The following is a 21,569-nucleotide window of genomic DNA, read 5'->3' on the forward strand; positions in this document are numbered from 1 at the left end:
GTTTTTAGTATATTAACAAGATTGTGCAATCATCCGCATTATGTAATTTCAGGTATTTGCATTACCCACCCCAAAACCTCTCTACCCATTCAAAGTCACTCTCCACTTCCCTCCAGCCAAAACTGCTCTTAGAAACAATTGATTGGCTTTCTCTTTCTCATGGATTTGCCTACTGTGGATATAAGTATACTGTGATATAAGTGGAATCATACAGTTATGTGTGTGGTCTTTCGTGATGTCTTCTTTAACTTACTTAATATTTTCAAGGTTCATTCATGTTATAGCATCAGCCAATATTTCATTCCTTTTTATGGTTGAATTATATTCCATTTTATGCATATTCTGTATTTTATAGATCTATTCATCAATGGATAAACATGTGGATTGTTTCCACTTTTTGGCTACTGTGAATCATACTGCTATTAACAGTCACATACAAATTTTTGTGTGGACATATGTTTTCATCTGTGTTGAGGACATATCCAGGAGTAGAATAGCTGCATTATATGGTAAGTCCAAGTTAAACACTGTGAGGAACTACCACAGTGTTTTCCAAGGTGGTTATAACCATTTTACCTTCCCACATATGAGGGTTCTAATTTGCCCACATTCAGACCAATTTTTAAATTATTATTATCGCTATTCTAATGGATATGAAGTAGTATCTCACTGTGGCTTTGATTTGAATTTATCTGATGCCTAATGACGCTAAGCATTTTTTCATGTGCTTAGTGGTCATTTGTACATGTTCTTTGGAGAAATGCCTATTCAGATTCTTTGCCCATTTTTAATTGGGTTATCTGTCTTTTTTTAATATCTGTTTTAATATATGAAGAACTATAAGAGTGGACATAGGTCTCTATACAAAGTTTTTCTCCCATTCAGTGGGTTCTTTCATTCTCTTGACAGTGGGCTTTGAAAAGCAAGTTTCTTATTGTGAAGTCCAATATTTTCTATTTTTCTTTTGCCACTTATGCTTTTGGCATCACAGCTAAGAGACTATTGCCTAATCCAAGGTCATGAAAATTTTTACACCTATGTTTTCTTCTAAGAGCTTAATAGTTTCAGCTCTTACATATAAGTCTTTGGTCCACTTTGAGTTATTTTTTATTATAGCATGAGGGAAGGTAATACAAAACTCACTCTTTTGCATAGATAACCAGTTACCCTTGAGGTCAGGGAAAGAACCTCAAGAAAACACTAGGTCAAACAATAACCAGGGTTCACACAGGGCCTTTTATTGGGGAAAAACAAAAAACAAAAAACTATTCTTTCCTCCACTGAATGCTTTAACACCCTTGCTGGAAATCAATTGACAATATGTGTATACTTTACTTCTGGACTCTCAATTGTATTTCACTGATCTGTATGTCTGTCTTTATGGCAGTGCCACACTACCTTGGCTACTGTTGCCTTGCAACAAGTTTTCAAACAGAAATGTGAATCTTCTGATTTTGTTATTCTTTTTCAAAGTTATTACAGCTATTTTTTGGCCCTTGAATTTTCATAAAATTTTAGGATCAGTTTGTTGGTTTCTGCAAAAAAAAAAAAAATCTAGCTAGGGTTTTGGTACAATTACACTGAATCTGTACATCAATTTGGGGAATATTGCCATCTAAGTAAAATCAAGTCTGCTGATCCACAAACCTAGGATGCCTTTCCACTTATTCAGGTCTTCTTTTATTTTCTTTCAACAGTGTTCTATGACTTTCAGAATACAGGTTTTGTATTTCTTTTATTAAATTGCATTAAGTATTTTATTCTTTTTGATGCTACTGTAAATGAAATTATTTTCTTATTTTCATTTTTGGATTCTTCATTGCAAGGTTATAGATACACAGTCAATTTTCATTTTGGTATATTTATCTCATGTCTTGCAACCTCATAAACTCATTTTATACGCTTTAATCATTTTTTCCTGGATTCTTTAGGATTTTCTACACATAATTTCATGTTAACTGCAATAGCAAAATTTTACTTCTTCCTTTACAATATGGATGCCTTTCACTTCATTTTCTTGCCTAATTACCCTGACTAGACTTTCTAGGATAATATACAACAGAAGTGGGGAAACGCTGCTTCTTCTTGTTCCTGTTTTTAGAGGAGAAACATTCATTCTTTCCCCCATTAAGTATGATGTTAGCGTCTGAGATTTTCACTGATGGCCATTATTAGAATAAGGACATTCCTTTCTAGCTCTAGTTTGTTGGATGTTTTTATCACGAAAGGGAGCTTTGACTGTCTGTTAAGATGCTCCTGTAGTTTTTAATCTCTCATTCTACAGTATATTACACTAAATACTTAAAATTCATTAAAACAAACCTATGGTCCTAAAATAAATCCCCAAATCATGATTATACATCATGATTTATATTGTTGGACTCCATTTGCTTATATTTTTTGAGGATTCTTATGTCCATATTCACATTAGTCTGTAGTGTCTTCTCTTGTCATGTCTTTTTTTTTTTTTTTTTTAAAGATTTTATTTATTTATTTGACAGAGAGAAATCACAAGTAGGCAGAGAGGCAGGCAGAGAGAGAGAGAGGAGGAAGCAGGCTCCCTGCTGAGCAGAGAGCCCGATGCGGGACTCGATCCCAGGACCCTGAGATCATGACCTGAGCCGAAGGCAGCGGCTTAACCACTGAGCCACCCAGGCGCCCTCTTGTCATGTCTTTATGTGATTTTGGACCACTGAATTTGGGGCTAAATAATTATTTTTTGTAAAGGGATATTCTGTGAATTTTAGGATATTCAGCTGCATCTCTGGTCTCTACCCATTAGAGGTCATTAAAATAATTACAAAATTCACTTTCACTAATAAAAGTACACATCCTACGTTATCATTCTAATAAGTTCTCTAAGAAAAAGCTCTTGCAGTTCATCTTGGGTAGATTTTGTCATTCTTTCCTAAATTTCCAAAACCTATGTGAAGTTCTAACCACACCAATCTTAAAAAGTCCTCTAAAATGACAAAAGTGCTCATTTTCAACACTAACAAAAACACTAATTCCTTTAAAACTTCATAAATTTGGGAATCAGGCTCTTTCATGATGACTAATATCCCTCACATCCTTTATTCTATTATACTATTTTGCTCTGGAACAAACCTACTTAAACTCACAAGACAAACTTGGAACCTCAAAATCTAGGCCTAATAAAACCTCACTTAACCCATTTTTAAGAATACCTAACATACATATTTTCTCAAATAACCTGAAATTCTACCATAAAGGCACAAACACCGTTAAGTAAATGCATATCAAGACTTTTTATGAAATGTACAACAGTTTTTGTGAAAGCATTTGCCATACGACGCAACTCAATTTTTCCCCATTAACAGCTCTTAAAGTAAATCTAACTATACCTTATGCTGCTGAACTTTTAAGGTAATATAACTGAATTCTAAGTATACGAGAACATTCTTACTTTCCAAAGTTACCACTCAGAGCAGCAACATTCTTTTTCCAAAATGTAACTGTGGAATTACTCTTTTGGAATTATCTTCAAAGTCAAATCACATCCCATCCGTATAAAATCATCACTCACATTTTAAGCAAATAACTGTACCAGTCTGATCACCACCTTTATTCATTAATCTTGGCTCCCAAGGACATTTTGACAATTTCCATTCAAGTCCATGCTCACAGAATAAAAGAATTTCTTCCTTCTCTCCTTTTCTTCCATTAATCCTGTATTTACTGACTCCTGCTTGGTATTTGATACATGCTGGGTGATAGAAAATTTTTTAATTCAGTTTTATTTTAGCAGCATTTTTTTTTATTATTTTCAGCATAACAGTATTCATTATTTTTCCACCACACCCAGTGCTCCATGCAATCCGTGCCCTCTCTAATACCCACCACCTGGTTCCCCCAATCTCTCACCCCCCACCCCTTCACACCCCTCAGATTGTTTTCCAGAGTCCATAGTCTCTCATGGTTCACCTCCCCTTCCAATTTCCCTCAACTCCCTTCTCCTCTCTAACTCCCCTTGTCCTCCATGCTATTTGTTATGCTCCACAAATAAGTGAAACCATATGATAATTGACTCTCTCTGCTTGACTTATTTCACTCAGCATAATCTCCTCCAGTCCTGTCCATGTTGCTACAAAAGTTGGGAATTTATCCTTTCTGATGGAGGCATAATACTCCATAGTGTATATGGACCACATCTTCCTTACCCATGTGCGTTGAAGGGCATCTTGGTTCTTTCCACAGTTTGGCGACTGTGCCCATTGTTGCTATAAACATTGGGGTACAGAGGGCCCTTCTTTTCACTACATCTGTATCTTTGGGGTAAATACCCAGTAGTGCAATTGCAGGGTCATAGGGAAGCTCTATTTTTAATTTCTTGAGGAAACTCCACACTGTTCTCCAAAGTGGCTGTACCAACTTGCATTCCCACCAGCAGTGTAAGAGGGTTCCCCTTTCTCCACATCCCCTCCAACACATGTTGTTTCCTGTCTTGCTAATTTTGGCCATTCTAACTGGTGTAAGGTGATATCTCAATGTGGTTTTAATTTGAATCTCCCTGATGGCTAGTGATGATGAACATTTTTTCATGTGTCTGATAGCCATTTGTATGTCTTGATTAGAGAAGTGTCTGTTCATATCTTCTGCCCATTTTTTGATATGATTGCCTGTTCTGTGTGTGTTGAGTTTGAGGAGTTCACTGTAGATCCTGGATATCAACATTTTGTCTGTACTGTCATTTGCAAATATCTTCTCCCATTCCGTGGGTTGCCTCTTTGTTTTTTTGACTGTTTCCTTTGCTGTGCAGAAGCTTTTGATTTTGATGAAGTCCCAAAAGTTTATTTTCGCTTTTGTTTCCTTTGCCTTTGGAGACATATCTTGAAAGAAGTTGCTGTGGCTGATATCGAAGAGATTACTGCCTATGTTCTCCTCTAGGATTCTGATGAATTCCTGTCTCACGTTGAGGTCTTTTGTCCATTTTGAGTTTATCTTTGTGTATGGTGTAAGAGAATGGTCGAGTTTCATTCTTCTACCTATACCTGTCCAGTTTTCCCAGCACCATTTATTGAAGAGACTGTCTTTTTTCCACTGTATATTTTTTCCTGTTTTGTTGAAGATTATTTGCCCATAGAGTTGAGGGTCCATATCTGGGCTCTCTACTCTGTTCCACTGTTCTATGTGTCTGTTTTTATGCCCATACCATGCTGTCTTGGTGATCACAGCTTTGTAGTAAAGCTTGAAATCAGGTAACGTGATGCCCCCAGTTTTATTTTTGTTTTTCAACATTTCCTTAGCGATTCGGGGTCTCTTCTGATTCCATACACATTTTTGAATTATTTGCTCCAGCTCTTTGAAGAATACCAGTGGAATTTTGATCAGAATGGCATTAAAAGTATAGATTGCTCTAGGCAGTATAGACATTTGAACAATGTTTATTCTTCCGATCCAAGAGCATGGAATGGTCTTCCATCTTTTTGTGTCTTCTTCAATTTCTTTCATGAGTGTTCTATAGTTCCTCGAGTACAGATCCTTTACCTCTTTGGTTAGGTTTATTCCCAGGTATCCTATGGTTCTTGGTGCTATAGTAAATGGAATTGATTCTCTAATTTCCCTTTCTGTATTTTCATTATTAGTGTATAGGAAAGCCACTAATTTCTGTACATTGACTTTGTATCCTGCCACATTACTGAATTGCTGTATGAGTTCTAGTAGTTTGGGGGTAGAGTCTTTTGGGTTTTCCATATAAATAATCATGTCATCTGTGAAGAGAGAGAGTTTGACTTCTTCATTGCCAATTTGGATACCTTTTATTTCTCTTTGTTGTCTGATTGCTGTTGCTAGGACTTCTAATACTATGTTGAACAAGAGTGGTGAGAGTGGGCATCCTTGTCGTGTTCCTGATCTCAATGGGAAGGCTGCAAGCTTTTTCCTATTGAGGATGATATTTGCTGTGGGTCTTTCATAGATAGATTTTATGAAGTTCAGGAATGTTCCCTCTATCCCTATATGTTGAAGCATTTTAATCAGGAACCAATGAGAATGAAGACACTTCAGTCCAAAACCTATGGGATACAGCAAAGGCTGTATGTATTTCCTAAGGGGGAAATACATAGCCATCCACGCCTCCCTCAAAAAAATTGAAAAATCCAGAACACATCAGCTGTCTCTACACCTTAAAGAACTGGAGAATCAACAACAAATCAAACCAACTCCACACATAAGAAGGGAAATAATCAAGATTAGAGCTGAGATCAATGAGGTAGAAACCAGAGATACAGGAGAATGTATCAATGAAACTAGAAGCTGGTTTTTTGAAAGAATCAATAAGACTGATAAACCATTGGCCACACTAATCCAAAAGAAAAGAGAGAAAGCCCAAATTCATAAAATTATGAATGAAAAGGGAGAGATCACAACTAATACCAAGGAAGTAGAAACAATCATCAAAAGTTATTATCAACAGTCATATGTCAATAAGCTAAGCAACCTAGATGAAATGGATGCATTCCTGGAAAACTATAAACCCAAAATTGAACCAGGAAGAAATTGACAGTCTGAATAGACTGATATCTAATAATGAGATTGAAGCAATGATCAAAAACCTCCCAAAAAACAAGAGCCCTGGGGAATTCTACCAAATTTTCAAAGAAGAAATAACACCTATTCTCCTGAAGCTGTTTCAAAAAATTGAAGCAGAAGGAAAACTTCCAGACTCTTTCTATGAAGCCAGCATTACCCTGATCCCCAAACCAGGCAAAGACCCTTCCCAAAAAGGAGAATTTCAGACCAATATCACTGATGAATATGGATGCTAAGATTCTCAACAAGATCCTAACAAACAAGATTCAACAGCACATTAAAAAGATTATCCACCATGACCAGATGGGATTCATTCCTGGGCTACAAGGATGGTTCAACATTCGCAAATCAATCAATGTGATAGAACAAATTAATATGAGAAGAGAGAAGAACCACATGGTCCTCTCAATTGATGCAGAAAAAGCATTTGACAAAATCCAGCATCTGTTCCTGGATGATAGAAATTTATACCATTTGAGCACCTTTACTATGGATCTCCATCTTTGTCTTTGGTTCTATGGCAATGAGAACAGGGGATCACCTGACCAGCTGATTAGACACATACTAAGTCATCAATAGATTCAGTTCCCTGACTACTGCCCACCACCACCACCAAATACAAAATGATAAGAGTTCAGCTTCATGTAATTTATCAAGTTAGGTAATGTAAAAGTAAACTAGTTTAATTTCAGTATAAAAAACATGTTTTTCTATTCAGTATTATTTTTACTTTGAATATAAGGATACAATAACTTTTTCAGACCCAAATTCATCTATTTCTATATATATCAGGGCCTGACTTTTTTTTACAAAGTTTTTCTATTCCAAAATTAATACTTCATTCCTTGGTGAACAGAGACAAGTCTTAATGGGCAAGCTATTAGTCACCAATTCCATCTCATTCAGAGGGGCTCCTTATCATGAAGAAGTCAAACAGTAGGTAGTTTGCCATCCTTTCCTATGGGGATCCAACACAGTCAATCATATGGATCAATTTCTGCAAAAAGTATCCTATTATTGGAGCCTGAAGTGCAACTCAATGAAGTATAATACCAGCTGATACTCTTTTTAATAAAACATTTCAGTCATACTAAAATATATATAGACTAATATAGTACCCAGGATAAAAAAATAAAACATCACATCGTATCTTTCCTATATAGGCATGTATACTTAAGCAATGTTCCTAACCACTACTTAACTAGTGACTTTTTTACACGTTTCTAACTTCATATAATGGTGAGTACTGTGTGTTCTTCAGTTATTTGATTTCTGGCTCACTATAATGTAACATAATTTTTAAAATATTGATACATGTAACTCCAGTCCACTTATTTTGATTGCTGTTTAACCTTAGACTGCGTGAATATACCACAGTAAGTCCACTCTCTGGATGACAGACATTTAGACTAATTTTAAACAGGACAAAACTGCTTCCAGATAACTGATATTCTGTTCTATCCTAAATACTAGGCACACTAAAGAAGACATTACAAAAAGATTCCCAAGGGACGTGCCTTTCTTGCACCGCCCCCAACAACTCCATTCCAGTACCACCTCTTTGTACCCCAATTCATATTCAACCATTTTAGTGAGATAGTGCCTACCTGTCCACTCCCCTCTGCAGAACAGGAAGCAGCTTACTTATCAAAAATCAAAATGATAAAGGTTAATTCTTCAGAGCCAAAACCAAGGGGCTGAAGGTGAAATACAGAAAGGCAAAATTTTCCCCCTACCTTTTATTATTCCACTGGTTTTTAAACTAACATCTTCCTAGAACGGCAACTGTGAGTTTTAAATCTCTGAACTCCATAAAGTTAATCACTCTTTTAAAAAGCCATGGTAGGGGGTGCCTGGGTGGCTCAGTGGGTTAAGCCGCTGCCTTCGGCTCAGGTCATGATCTCAGAGTCCTGGGATCGAGTCCCGCATTGGGCTCTCTGCTCAGCAGGGAGCCTGCTTCTCTCTCTCTCTCTCTCTCTCTGCCTGCCTCTCCATCTACTTGTGATTTCTCTCTGTCAAATAAATAAAATCTTTAAAAAAAAAAAAAAAAAGCCATGGTAGTAGCTATCTTCTTCATCCCCAAATTTATGGTCTATGAAATAAGAACTGAAACCAGGAATAAGAAAGGCAGTGAAGTTTTATGACTGCTTTCTAATACCACTTCTTTTTTTTTTTTTTTTTAAGATTTTATTTATTTATGAGAGAGAGCGAGAGCAAGCACAGGCAGACAGAGTGGAAGGCAGAGTCAGAGGGAGAAGCAGGCTCCCCGCGGAGCAAGGAGCCCGATGTGGGACTCAATCCCAGGACGCTGGGATCATGACCTGAGCCGAAGGCAGCTGCCCAACCAACTGAGCCACCCAGGCATCCCTCTAATACCACTTCTTAATCCATTTAATACTACTTGTCAATTAACTCTTCTCTAGTATTTTGTATATTAAATAGCCATATGAATACAAATTGATAGAATTAAGGCTTCTATAAATATTTTTACATTAATATTTTTCACCAATAGCACCACGCAGTTCATTCTTGCTCCCAAAGAGAATATTCTATAGGGTCACATGGGTGGCTCAGTCAGGTTAAGTGGCTGACTCTTGATCTCAGCTCAGGACATAATCTCAGGATCCTGGAATCGAGCCCCATGTCCTACTCATCAGGAATCTGCTTGAGGATTTGCTATTTTCTCTCTCCTTCTCCCTCTGCCCCTTCCCACTGCTTGTGATCTCTCTCTCTAAAATAAATAAATCTTTAAAAAAAAAAAGGATTTTCTATCAATAGTAGGTGAACTTATCAGAGTACAGTACTTACCAAACTCAATTTAAGAAATGGTTTTATAGACTGAATTATGGAGAGAATGAATTACACTCTAAGGCTGGACATACTATATTCAGACTTATGGTTCAATGTTGACACACAGTAGAAACAGAAGATGACTTTTTATCCGCCAATAATCAAAGGAAAAGGTAGTAATGTCAAATTTCTCAGATGTTCTTATTTCTAAATGAATGCATGTGAACTTCAAGCCAAAAGAAAAACAAGAATTTTTTTTTAAAGGAAATGCTTTTAATATAACTCTACCCCTCCCCTTTTATTTATTTATTTATTTTTTTTTTTTGAGAAATCACTTACTTGGGCTTGGAAAGCACCTTTTCCAAGTTAAATTCTTTGAGGTATCTTATTATGGCAGCCAAAGAGCAAATCACAGGTTTCTCCAAATTAATGATGCCAGCAAAAGTTTGAGAAGCTAAAATACAGAATATATAGTGAAGTTATTGCTCACCATTATGAAAAACGAACTTTAAGTTAAATGAAGTTTAGTTTGTGGTTATTGAAATGATAATTTAGACAATACCTCCTAAAATTGCCTTTTGGGATAACATTGAAGATTACAGGTATCTAAGTCATGGGAAAATGGGTATTTTTCTGATGGTGAAATAAACATTTTCTGGAAAGCAAGAGAGCAATTTCTTCAAAATATAAAAGCCTATCCCCTCTTATCCAGAAATACTCTCAAATGCATGTCAGAGATGTGTGTACAAGGAACTGAGCCAAAACATCTCCTGTAATAGTAAAATCCAAAACCTAACTGAACATCAGGAGCGTAAGAGTTCAATAAATTTTGATAAGTCCAGATTACTATGCATCTACTAATAACAATGACTTAGAGCTATCTGTACAGGCACAGAAAAATATCTATAATACACTGCTGAGTGAGGGTGAAAAAAAGTTGTACAATCATTCTTATCTCTCAGCAGGAATATTGCTTACCATCTGCTCTCTCAGCTTCATCCCTGTGCGCTACAGGATATTCTCAACAGAGCAGCTGAAAGAATCCTTTTCAAAATGTACTCAAGACCATTAGACTACTTTGCTTATCAAAATACTCCAACATCCCCAACTCACTGACAGAAGCAGCTCACGTCCTGCCAGGGGTCTTATGGCCCTACAACCTGGCTTCCACCTCCCCTGTATCTCTTAGCTCACCTCCTCAGAGTCTCTGCCTTACTTTGTTCTAGCACCCAGGCTCCTTTCACTTCTTAAGCCTATCAGGCATGTAGATATGTTGTACTTACTGGTGTGTCTGCCTAAAACACTGTTCCTTCAACTGTGTATATGGCTTGACCCCTACACCCTTCAGTCTTTGTTCAAATCTCCGCTCAAGGGCCATTTTCACAGTGAGGGCTTACTTCACCACACTATTCAAAGATTCTCCCTCTTCCCTGCCTTATTTTCTTCCTAATACCACTTTCAAACACACTTAACTTATTTTATTGTATATATCTTCCCCTTAGAATGTGAACTCCAGAAGGGCAGGAATTTTTATCTTTTTTATTCTTTTATTCTTTTTTATTCTTTTATTCTTTATTGTATGTGTGATGCCTCACATAATAGGCAGTCAATAAAAATTAGTTGAAAGAATAAACCCAATTTATATGAAATATATAGAATTTTATATATATATACACACACTTATCCGAATGGATTTGTACCTATAAAAATTCTTAAAGATTTGGGGGGAGGGATTTTTTTTCCTTTATGCACAACTATGTTTGGACCTTTTTTTGCAATAGTCATTTATTACTTTAATAAAAGAAAAAATTACAAAATATCCTCTACAAATCAGTAATACCACATACATTAATTTCTATTGTGGCTTTTTATAAAACCAAGGTGTGAAGAAAGAATTAACAAAACTCTTCCCCCTTTTGAGAAGGGGGGAATCATTGTAACTTTTTAGCTCCATTCCCCAGGAAACCTGATAAAAATGAAGTACCACTGTATTATAACGTAACATTGTACATGGTAAGAATGACCTGAAACCAGTAAACCGCATCTAAACTAAGAAGCACTATAAACACCTGATTCTAGAAATGTTTACCTACTCTGTGTACAGGGAGTCTGAAGTTAGCGTGGCACGAGGCTTCTATGTCTGGGTAGACCCTGAAGAATATCTGCCTTTGCAGCTGAACTGTCACTTGTCAAGGGGCAGGGCTTGGGGATGGGCTCTCAATGGTTCTATGGGGCTGAAAACCCTGTGGAGGACTATTCCTATTAAGAGGAAAAAGGTAAGCTGGTTTCTTATCTCACAGACTTCTAAGTGAATGTGATGTCAAGAGTGGCTTATGGTAGTCTTGTTTCCTATCTCACAGACTTCTAAGTGAGATAGGCAAGCTGGTTTCCTATCTCACAGACTCCTAAGTGAATGTGATGTCAAGAGTGGCTTATGGTAGTCTTGTCCTTACCTGAGCATAAGACAACAATCCCTTGGTGACATTGAAGACTGTATCAGAATGGGTAAGCCTCTCTGACACTCAATTCAGTTTGACACCATGAGATTAAAAGGGATGGCAAGAGAATTGCTAACAAGACATTGGTGTCTGTGGCTCAGCCCAGGGGAGACTGATCCATCTACCATCTAATGGTAAAAGCCTTGCAGCATGGGATAAGAAATAAAAATGAACCTTAACAGAATAAGCTGGACTAGCAGGAAGGAGGGGCAGAGACCAAGTCAACAAATACTGGTTACTTAACATATTACTACTCTGTCATTAATGTTCTGGTATTTAAATTGTGGCAAGCCACCTAACGAAATACTAGCCTTTATCCAGGAAATTTATCCAAATACTCTACAAAATTCCAAGGAAAGTAACAGGCCATTTTTTTAAGAGAAGCAAAAAGGAGGGTTGACCAGTAACTCCTTACACTCCAATGAATATGTCAAAAAAGCTGCAGGGGTGTTTTTGATGAGTGCAAGAAAAGTGAACTCTTGCCTTTACTTGGGCCAGTTACTTATTGGTAACTGCCTCGTTTTCATTAAATTGAAAGTCAAACTTGTACCTTTATCCAAATCTCAACTCAGTTAAATTCGAGGACATGAAGGCTAACACATAGAAAATATTTACCTTGGAGGTCAAGTGCATCTTTTGCATAAAACTCTGTAACCGCCTGGAAAGCATGGCTGTATTCAAAATACACGTTATCCATCCTTTCTACTCGAATTCTATCATCCCGCACACTGAAAGAAAACAATGAAAATTTCAAAGATAATTATTCGAATCTTGAATTCTCTATATTTAGGCCTTGGCCTGACCAAAAAGATAAAGTCATCCTTTATTCTCCCCCAAGTTGAAAAAACAGAGAGAAAAGATCTAAAGTTTCCCTGTCAAAAAGCCCCTTTTCATAAAATGTAATTACAACTTTTACCACTGGTACTTTATACCAAGTAGTACACTGTGATTATCAAGAACTCACTGGAATTACAGCCGATTACTTTGATAAATACAAAAGGGAGAAAACTGGAAAAGCAACATTTTAATGTAATTGCATCATTTGTTTAAATACTCTACCAATAAAATACATCTTTCTCTAAAATGGCATCTTTTTGCTAAGTCCAGTTCTACCACAGTTCCCATTCAAACGCAGTAAATTCCCCGTAGGTCAACTCTCATTCTCTATTTAAAGCAGTTCTGTGGTGTCTTTAAAATGGCATACGTGAGTGTGTGGGTGTGTGTGGGTGTGGGTGCACGTGCGTGTTTGTGGTGAGATTATGTAAAGACATAAACAAACCATATCATCCATGCTGGGTAGTATGTTTTCTCTCTCATTTTCTGTTTCGCTTGGCTCCCCATTCCCGCTGCCCCTCTCTTTCCCTATCACCTAACTCCCAACCCATGTTAACGACCCAGAATTAATCCTTTTTTTATTCATGTTTGTATGTTCGTACATAATGTTTATACATGTTTGTATGTTCGTTCATATATATACATACTCATACTCATCCTTGTTTTATACAAATGGGATGACCTCACACAAATTTTTCTGCATCTTACCTTCTTCATAAGCAGTTAAGTCTTGGAAATTATTCCACACAAAGTGATCTATCTACAACTAATTGTTTTTAATGGCTGAAAAATATTTCATAGTATGTAAAAGCCATAGTTTATTCAACCATTTCTTTATTATTGGATATTCACCTGATGTTAACATCTGTGACATGTTGCCTTAGAACACTTTAATCTAAAAAAAACAGTAAAACACTACATTAAATAAATAATAAAACACTATATACATTCTTCCTCAGTCACATTCATCTCTCTACCACCTGAAAAAGTAAATACTATCTCTAATTTGGTGTATGTAATTACCACATATGTTTTTATACTTCACAATATAGTTTAGCACCTTTATACAACATGTTGTTTTATTTCATGTCTTAAATTTTACGTTAAGTGGTACTCTATTACACTTATCCTTCTATAACTTGCTTTTGCACTGAGTATTATAAGATTTATAAATGAAGACAGATAAACCTCTCTTAATTTTCAAGTACTACTAAGTATTCCATTCCTTCTTATATTTTCTGTGAATTTTTAAGATTTGTTTTTCAAATTAAAGGGGATGGTATGAAGTCAGAAATACAGTTTGATTTTTCATACGATTATCAATTAAAGATTAAAGCACCATTTATAGACCATTCCATCTTTTTCTACTACTTCATAATGCTGCCTCCAATACCTATCATGTTTCTATATATGTGTGAGACTGTTACTGGCTTCTTTATCCTGTTCCACTGACCTTTTCATACAGCTCTCTGTATTCGGACTAGAGTATCTTAACATCCATGGCTTGGCATCAGTATATGTATCCGAGCCCTATACCTTGCTTTTCAAGACTGTCTTAGCTCATCATGGGCCTTTGGATTTCTTTATAAATTTTGGGTTCATCTTGTCAAATTAATGAAAACCCAATACTATGGGGAACCTGGGTGGTTCAGTCGTTAAGCATCTGCCTTTGGCTCAAGTCAGGGTTCTGGGATTGAGCAGTGGGGAATCTGCTTCTCCCTCTCCCACTCTACTTGTGTTCCCTCTCTGTCTCTCTCTCTCTGTCAAATAAATAAAATCTTTTAAAAAGCCACCCTAATATTATCAGGATTTTGACGGGATAAACAATGAATTAATTTAGAGAAAAATATCTTAATAAATCAAGATACCCTATTGTTAAAGATAGTACAATCTTTCTATGTCTTTTCAATAATATTCTTTAATTTTCTCCATGTTGTATATTCTTTGGTTGTGCTCACTCTGAGATATATTACAAATTAATACTACTGTGAAGGGAAACATATTTACTAGAGGGTTATCATGGTGTACAGAACCCATTGATTTTTATATGCAGCAACTGTATGACTAATTTAATTTTTGTGCTGTATTGTCTATGTATGTGTTAATATCACCTGGGGGGAAAAAAAGATATTTTACCTCTCCCTTACAATCTATTTTTCTTTTCTTTTTCTTATCTCATTACACTACTGGCTAAGAATTCAGGCTATACGCAACAAAGGTAATGCTAATAGGCATCCTCTGTCTTCTTACTGACAATAATAGGGAGGCTTCTAAAGTTTCCCTCTTAGGTATGAGGCTTGTTATAGGTTTTGGAATAAATGACTTATTGGCCTAAGGTTTGGTAAGTTTCCCAGTTTGAGGGGAGAAAAGGCTTTAGTCATAAAGGATTATTAAAGCTTAATCTAATGTTCTTTCTACATGTGTTAAAATAATCGCATGGCTTATATCTCAATATCTTAATATATTATTCATATTTTCTTTCTTTCTTTCTTTTTTATTTTTTATTAACATATAATGTATTATTAGCCCCAGGGGTACAGGTCTGTGAATCATCAGGTTTACTAAACACTTCACAGCACTCACCATAACACATACCCTCCCCAGTGTCAATAGCCCAACCACCCTCTCCATAACCCCCCACCCCTGGCAACCCTCGGTTTGTATTATCACGTTTTCTGATGCTGAATAAATCATCCTTGCATTCCTGGGATATATCACATTTGTCATGATATACTGTGTGGCTTAAATAAAGTTATAAGCCTGATTTCATAGTGTTTTGTTTCCCCAGAAAATCTGTGCCAGCATACCTAGCTCCAAAGGCTTTTTCTGTTCTGCTACAAGACTAGGCAAGCATAAGCTGATTCAGGAAGAAATCTAAGAGGGAGGATTTTCTCCCATCTGCAGTGCTGAAGAAGGATTTTTTTCACCTTAATCCACCAGAGACAGAGTATCAGACTAACTACTGTAAATCTCTTATCAATTTTTATCTTTCTGTAGACCCCCTTAACACCTGGATTTTTAGAAGCCTGTAGCAAAGTTATTATTTAGCAACTCAAAAAGCAGTGAATGACCTTACATGAGCTCCACAGCAATTTTGTACAAATTCTTAGAGTGAACGCAAGAGGCAGCTGGTTACTCAATTACTGTTCTAATTAATGTTTTGTTTGATAAGCAGATAAGGATTTAGAAACCCATTAAATTTGATAAAAATGGACTTGTCAGTTATTCTTGAGGCTTTCACCGAAGCATTACAAGAGTGTTAAAACTCCTCGTTCCGCAATCTGTGTATTGAACATCTTCATGCAAACATTTTTTCCACAAACTGGTTGGAGCTATAAAATCTGTGTTTTGCCAGGTTTCTTAATTGAAGAAAGTTATGGTAAATTAAATCACTATTTTTGAAACAAATGTCTATTTGAAACACTGTCTACATAATGAGTAATATCCAACCAGAATTTTGTCAAACTAGATTTTAGTAAAACTTCTCCACTAAGCACAGAACTGTCAATCTCGATTTCCTTGAACAAATGTCATGGAAGACCTGCATCAGAGTCACCGGCAACACACGGGAAGAGCATAGATCCCACACACCAAATGTGTTAAATCTGAATTCACAGAAACTTGGGGAGAAGGGGTATTTTCATTTTCAATGGGGTTTTCAGAATGATTTAAGGAGAAACTAAAAACATAGTCGACAGGAATGATACAACAGTCACTGCAGGACAAGAGAACAAAGAGAAAATGGAAATCTCTAACAGTAGTCTATGTTTCAGCTGTGCTGTTAGAGGTGAACCCCAAAAAATCAAGGAAGTCTACTATGGTCGTGTAAATAACCTGAGTCTAAAAAATTATACTGGGGCACCTGGCTGGCTCAGTCAGTTAAGCGTCTGCCTTCCACTCAGGAAATGATCCCAGGTCCTGGGATTGAGCCTCACATTGGGCACCCTGCTCAGCAGACAGCCTGCTTCTCCCTCTCCCATTCACCTGCTTGTGTTCCCTCTCTCACACTCTCTCTCTCTCTGACAAATAAATAAAAATCTTTAAATAAAAAAAATAAAAATAAAAAATCATAAAAACGCCTTCCCCTTCCCACCTTCTACAGAGACTGTGGCCTGGGCTGAAGCCTCCTGAATGGAGAGGAAGCTGAACAAAGGCTGTGCCCCACCCTGGGCTCAGGGTGGTGACTACTCTTCTCTGCTGGACAGGAGGACAATGGTCAAGAAAGCAGTCTCAGTCATTACAAGGGGAAAGTGAAGCAGGACTGTTTAAAATTAGGACTTCTAATTTTTTAAAAAAAACCTTTTTATATGTAACATGCCTTTCTGTTGCCAAATATATTATTTTGAAAAAATTAAATGATGAGAAAACTCTCAACAAGTATGAAACCCACACTAAAATAAAGGAACTTCAGACCCAATAATATCTTTTAATGTCAACTTGAACACAAAACTGATGACTCTCTGGTGTTGAGTAACAGACCACCTACAAAGATCTTGATCTAACATTCAATTGTGACCAAACAAATGTCAGCTTACCAATTTTATGATCTATGCTAACTTTAGAAACTATAATTTTTATAGACAAAAAGAGCCTTGTAAAAGGCTGACAATCTGCTACAGGAAAACTCACAAAGCCTCTTCTGACAGCATTCTTACTGATAATAAAAATACTGATTGAGTTCTAAACTTCCTGGCTTAGTGATTAATTCTCTCCTCTGAGGATAGAATCCAATAGAGATCCAGAATGAATAAAACGGGCCATGTAATAGAGTTACAATGTCTCTATGTTAAAATTAGTATAATTTTATCACCGTGTATAGTAAGGAACTATAGGAAGACTAAGAGCATTATGTGAAAGTGAAATTATGAAGACAACCATTACCTGACAAATATCAGAATACCTAGCCACAAAAACAGCAAGGGAAAAGGCCACATAAAGATTCTTCACAAGAAATAAAACCAGAGAATAAAATGACATGGACAAACTAACATCATATATATCTGCCCAAACAACAAATGTAAATGGGGTAAATCTACTTACTAAAAGAGAGGTGACTTCAGATTGGATTACAGAGGGGAAAAAAACCCTCTGTGGTACAAACAGGAGTAAAACTTAAAAGAAAATAATACAGAAAGATTAAAAATAAAAGGATAGCTGAAAAAAGAACTTGACTAGACAGATATATTAGTCAAATAAAAGTGAAAGCACTAAATGAGATTCTATTATCAGGCAGACCAAAACTCAGGAGAAAAAGCATTAAAAAAAGACAAAATGAGGAGCTTCGCACTAGTAAAAAGAATGAGATAAAAGAAAGTCTTTTCCCTCCACATTCTTAAAATACTTTTACATTTTTGAACCACTAAAATATACTACCTCTTCAAAAAATAAAATTGTTTATTAGAAAAGAGCAAGAGAAAGAGAAGGAAAGAATGGATTACAAAATTGATGCAGGAAAGCTGGTGCAACCACTCTGGAAAACAGCATGGAGGTTCCTCAAAATGTTAAAAATAGAACTACCCTATGACCCAGCAATTGCACTACTGGGTATTTACCCTAAAGATACAAACATAGTGATCCAAAGGGGCACGTGCACCCGAATGTTTATAGCAGCAATGTCCACAATAGTCAAACTATGGAAAGAACCTAGATGTCCATCAATAGATGAATGGATAAAGAAGATGTGGTATATATACACAATGGAATACTATGCAGCCATCGAAAGAAATGAAATCTTGCCATTGCGACAACGTGGATGGAACTAGAGTGTATCATGCTTAGCGAAATAAGTCAAGCGGAGAAAGACAACTCTCATATGATCTCCCTGATATGAGGAAGTGGTGATGCAACATGGGGGCTTAAGTGGGTAGGAGAAGAATAAATGAAACAAGATGGGATTGGGAGGAAGACAAACCATAAGTGACTCTTAATCTCACAAAACAAACTGAGGGTTGCTGGGGGGAGGGGGGTTGGGAGAAGGAGGGTGGAGTTATGGACATTGGGGAGGGTATGTGCTTCGGTGAGTGCTGTGAAGTGTGTAAACCTCACAGACCTGTACCCCTGGGGATAAAAATATATGTTTATAAAAAATAAATTAAGGCGCGCCTGGGTGGCTCAGTGGATTAAGCCGCTGCCTTCGGCTTAGGTCATGATCTCAGGGTCCTGGGATCGAGTCCCGCATTGGGCTCTCTGCTCAGCAGGGAGCCTGCTTCCCTCTCTCTCTCTCTCTGGCTGCCTCTCTGTCTACTTGTGATTTCTCTCTGTCAAATAAATAAATCTTTAAAAAAAAAAAACAAATTAAAAATTTAAAAAAAAATTTTGATGCAGGAGCTCCCAGGAGACGTTCATCCATTTCCCAGGACTTGAACCTGGGAGTCTGGAAGTTCAGGGACCAAGTGGCTAAAGACATTCTGCCACCTTGTGGAATGTGAGAGGAAAGTGAACACAAGAAGGAGAGAACACAAGGAGGACAAGAGCTCCTAAGTCTAGCCAAGTTTGATTCTAGCCTACTTTCAAGCTTTTCACTTACATGAGATTCACTTATATGAATTTTAAAAATTCAGTAAGAACTCATCACAAAATGAGAGATTTTCAAAATGAAGAAGGAACCTTTCGCTGCCCAGAGAGGGAAATAGACATAACGACACAGACAGAATTTAAGAAAGTTGGCAACCTCTACCCAAGTCCACACAACCAACAGTGAACCAAGGTAAGAAGACCCAAAGTTTGACTTTAGCTGATAAGTCTGCATTAGATAAGGCAGGCAGAGTACAAGTCAGAGATTCTGGAGACCAGGAGGACCCTCCTTCTAGTCTTTCCCACCAAGCAGGGGTGATGAAATCTTAGACAAGTTGCCATGGGGACTGAACAGAAAAAGCAGATTTAGGGCCCCTGCAGAATTAGAGAGAGCAGAGGTAAAGAAACACACCAGGCCCAGCCACAGGGAATAGGCCTGTTGGGGAGTGAGAGGGAGGATTGAGAACTTCCTTATTTCCTGTGCAGGCTCCTTGAGTTCTCAGAACAGAGGCCCAAGGCCCAGGAACTAATCAAGGCCAATATTCAGGGCAGTTGTGCCCTTCAAAAGAAGAAAAGCATAAAGAGGTTTTACCTTAACATAAGAAGTTTGTACTGGGGGCGCCTGGGTGGCTCAGTGGGTTAAGCCGCTGCCTTCGGCTCAGGTCATGATCTCACCGTCCTGGGATCGAGTCCGCATCAGGCTCTCTGCTCAGCAGGGAGCCTGCTTCCTCCTCTCTCTCTCTGCCTGCCTCTCTGCCTACTTGTAATCTCTCTCTGTCAAATAAATAAATAAATAATCTTTTTTTTTTTTTTTTTAAAAAAAGAAGTTTGTACTGGGAAAATTTAGGGTCTTTCTAAAACTTTCTCTAGCTCTTCTTCAACGTTTGGTTTTACTTTTCTTCCTTTACAGTGAATGTGACTTTTTTTTCCTTTAAGATAATGTAACTTTTTTTTTCCTTAAGATAACGCATCAAAATGTCTCTAAACTGTCTTGGCCAACCTGACAGACAAGAGTCCTTCTTCCTGTGACAAGGTGAGGAAAACAAAGAGGATTACGAAATCAAAGGGAAATCAAAAGGAAAGGGAAAATGTGAGGGTGGGGGTGGATGGAGACAGAAGCCTAACGGCCTCGAGAAGCCATTCATTTCTCCCCAGAGTCATGACCTCTCTCTCAGCTCTTCTTCTCTGACCCTGGAAACTTTCTCAAGGTATGAATTCTCTTGAGCAACATTTTATAACCTCTATCCTTTCTTAAACTTTCACCTCATCAAAATCACGGGTCTTTTTACCACCCATCTCCACATAGCAAACCCCAGCCATTTACACACATTCTTATACAGAAGAGGGCCAAGACTCACCTCTTCTAAGATGCTTTCCCAGAAGAACCACCACATGCTAGGAAGGCCTGTGCTTTCTACCAGACACATGGGACTGTGGTGTGTAAAGTAAGAGCTTTAGAAATAAAGCTACTTTGTTTTAAGCACATATGCTTTTTGTTAGAAACTTCACTGCCAGAGATAGAAATACAAACTGTAATATGCATTGTAAAGGATGAAAATTTTATGAAATATTAACCAAAATAATATGTCAACTAGGCTATAAAACATGACTCTTAAGTCCAGAAACAGGGGTGAAGGAAGGGAATGGTTGCTTCCTTTTGTGTTTTTCCTGAGCAGCCATATAACATAGTGGTTGAAAGCATGTGCTTCAGAGCTAGGAAGTCTGGACCAAAGCCCAGTGGTAGAACCCTAGGCTTAACATCTCTCCACCTCAGCTTCCTCATCTATAAAATCTATATTAAAAGAACAGCAGCTCCCTCCCAGGGTTTTTGTGAAGACAAGGTCAGTCAGTAAATATGTCTAGGGGTACCTGGGTGGCTCAGTCGTTAAGTGTCTGGCTTTGACTCGGGCCATGAGCCCACGGTCCTGGGATTGAGCCCTGAATAGGGCTCCCTGCTCTGCGGGGAGCCTGTTTCTCCCTCTCCCACTCCCCCTGCTTGTTTTCCCTCTCTTGCTATCTCTCTCTGTCAAATAAATTAATAAAATCATTAAAAAAAAAAAATAGTGTCTAAAACACTGTTAGCTACTGCCACCATTATTACTACTATTACTGCTACTTAAGAAGGAGAGAAAGGAGTAGTGATGTACTCAAAGGAAAAAAAGGGATAAAAGGGAGAGAGCTTTAGAACAGATGTAATTGGACAGGACAAGCACAAAGTAAAAAACATGACAGCAAGAAGAAATATTCTCAGTAGCTACTGAGAGCACCTTTTTCACTCCAAGGGAACAGAGGTGAAGGGAGGGAAAAGCTCATGTGTGATTTCAGAAACCACTGCACCCTGACCCCATACCATCTCACCCATTTCTGATGCTTGAAAGGGTT

General features: G+C 37.4%; 1 protein-coding gene across 1 annotated transcript in view; it reads right to left on the reverse strand.

Annotated features, from left to right (window-relative positions):
- MSH3 (mutS homolog 3) overlaps nucleotides 1-21,569 on the reverse strand; it is a gene marked incomplete at its 5' end in the record, with an annotated part of 182,047 nt that overhangs the window by 113,911 nt on the left and 46,567 nt on the right. The window contains 2 exon segments of the mRNA XM_082724737.1: nucleotides 9,682-9,796; nucleotides 12,456-12,568. Coding sequence (XP_082580863.1) covers nucleotides 9,682-9,796; nucleotides 12,456-12,568 — 228 coding nt within the window.

The sequence above is a fragment of the Mustela nivalis genome, assembly GCF_964662115.1.
Source record: "Mustela nivalis genome assembly, chromosome: 3".
NCBI classification, from domain to species: Eukaryota; Metazoa; Chordata; class Mammalia; order Carnivora; family Mustelidae; genus Mustela; species Mustela nivalis.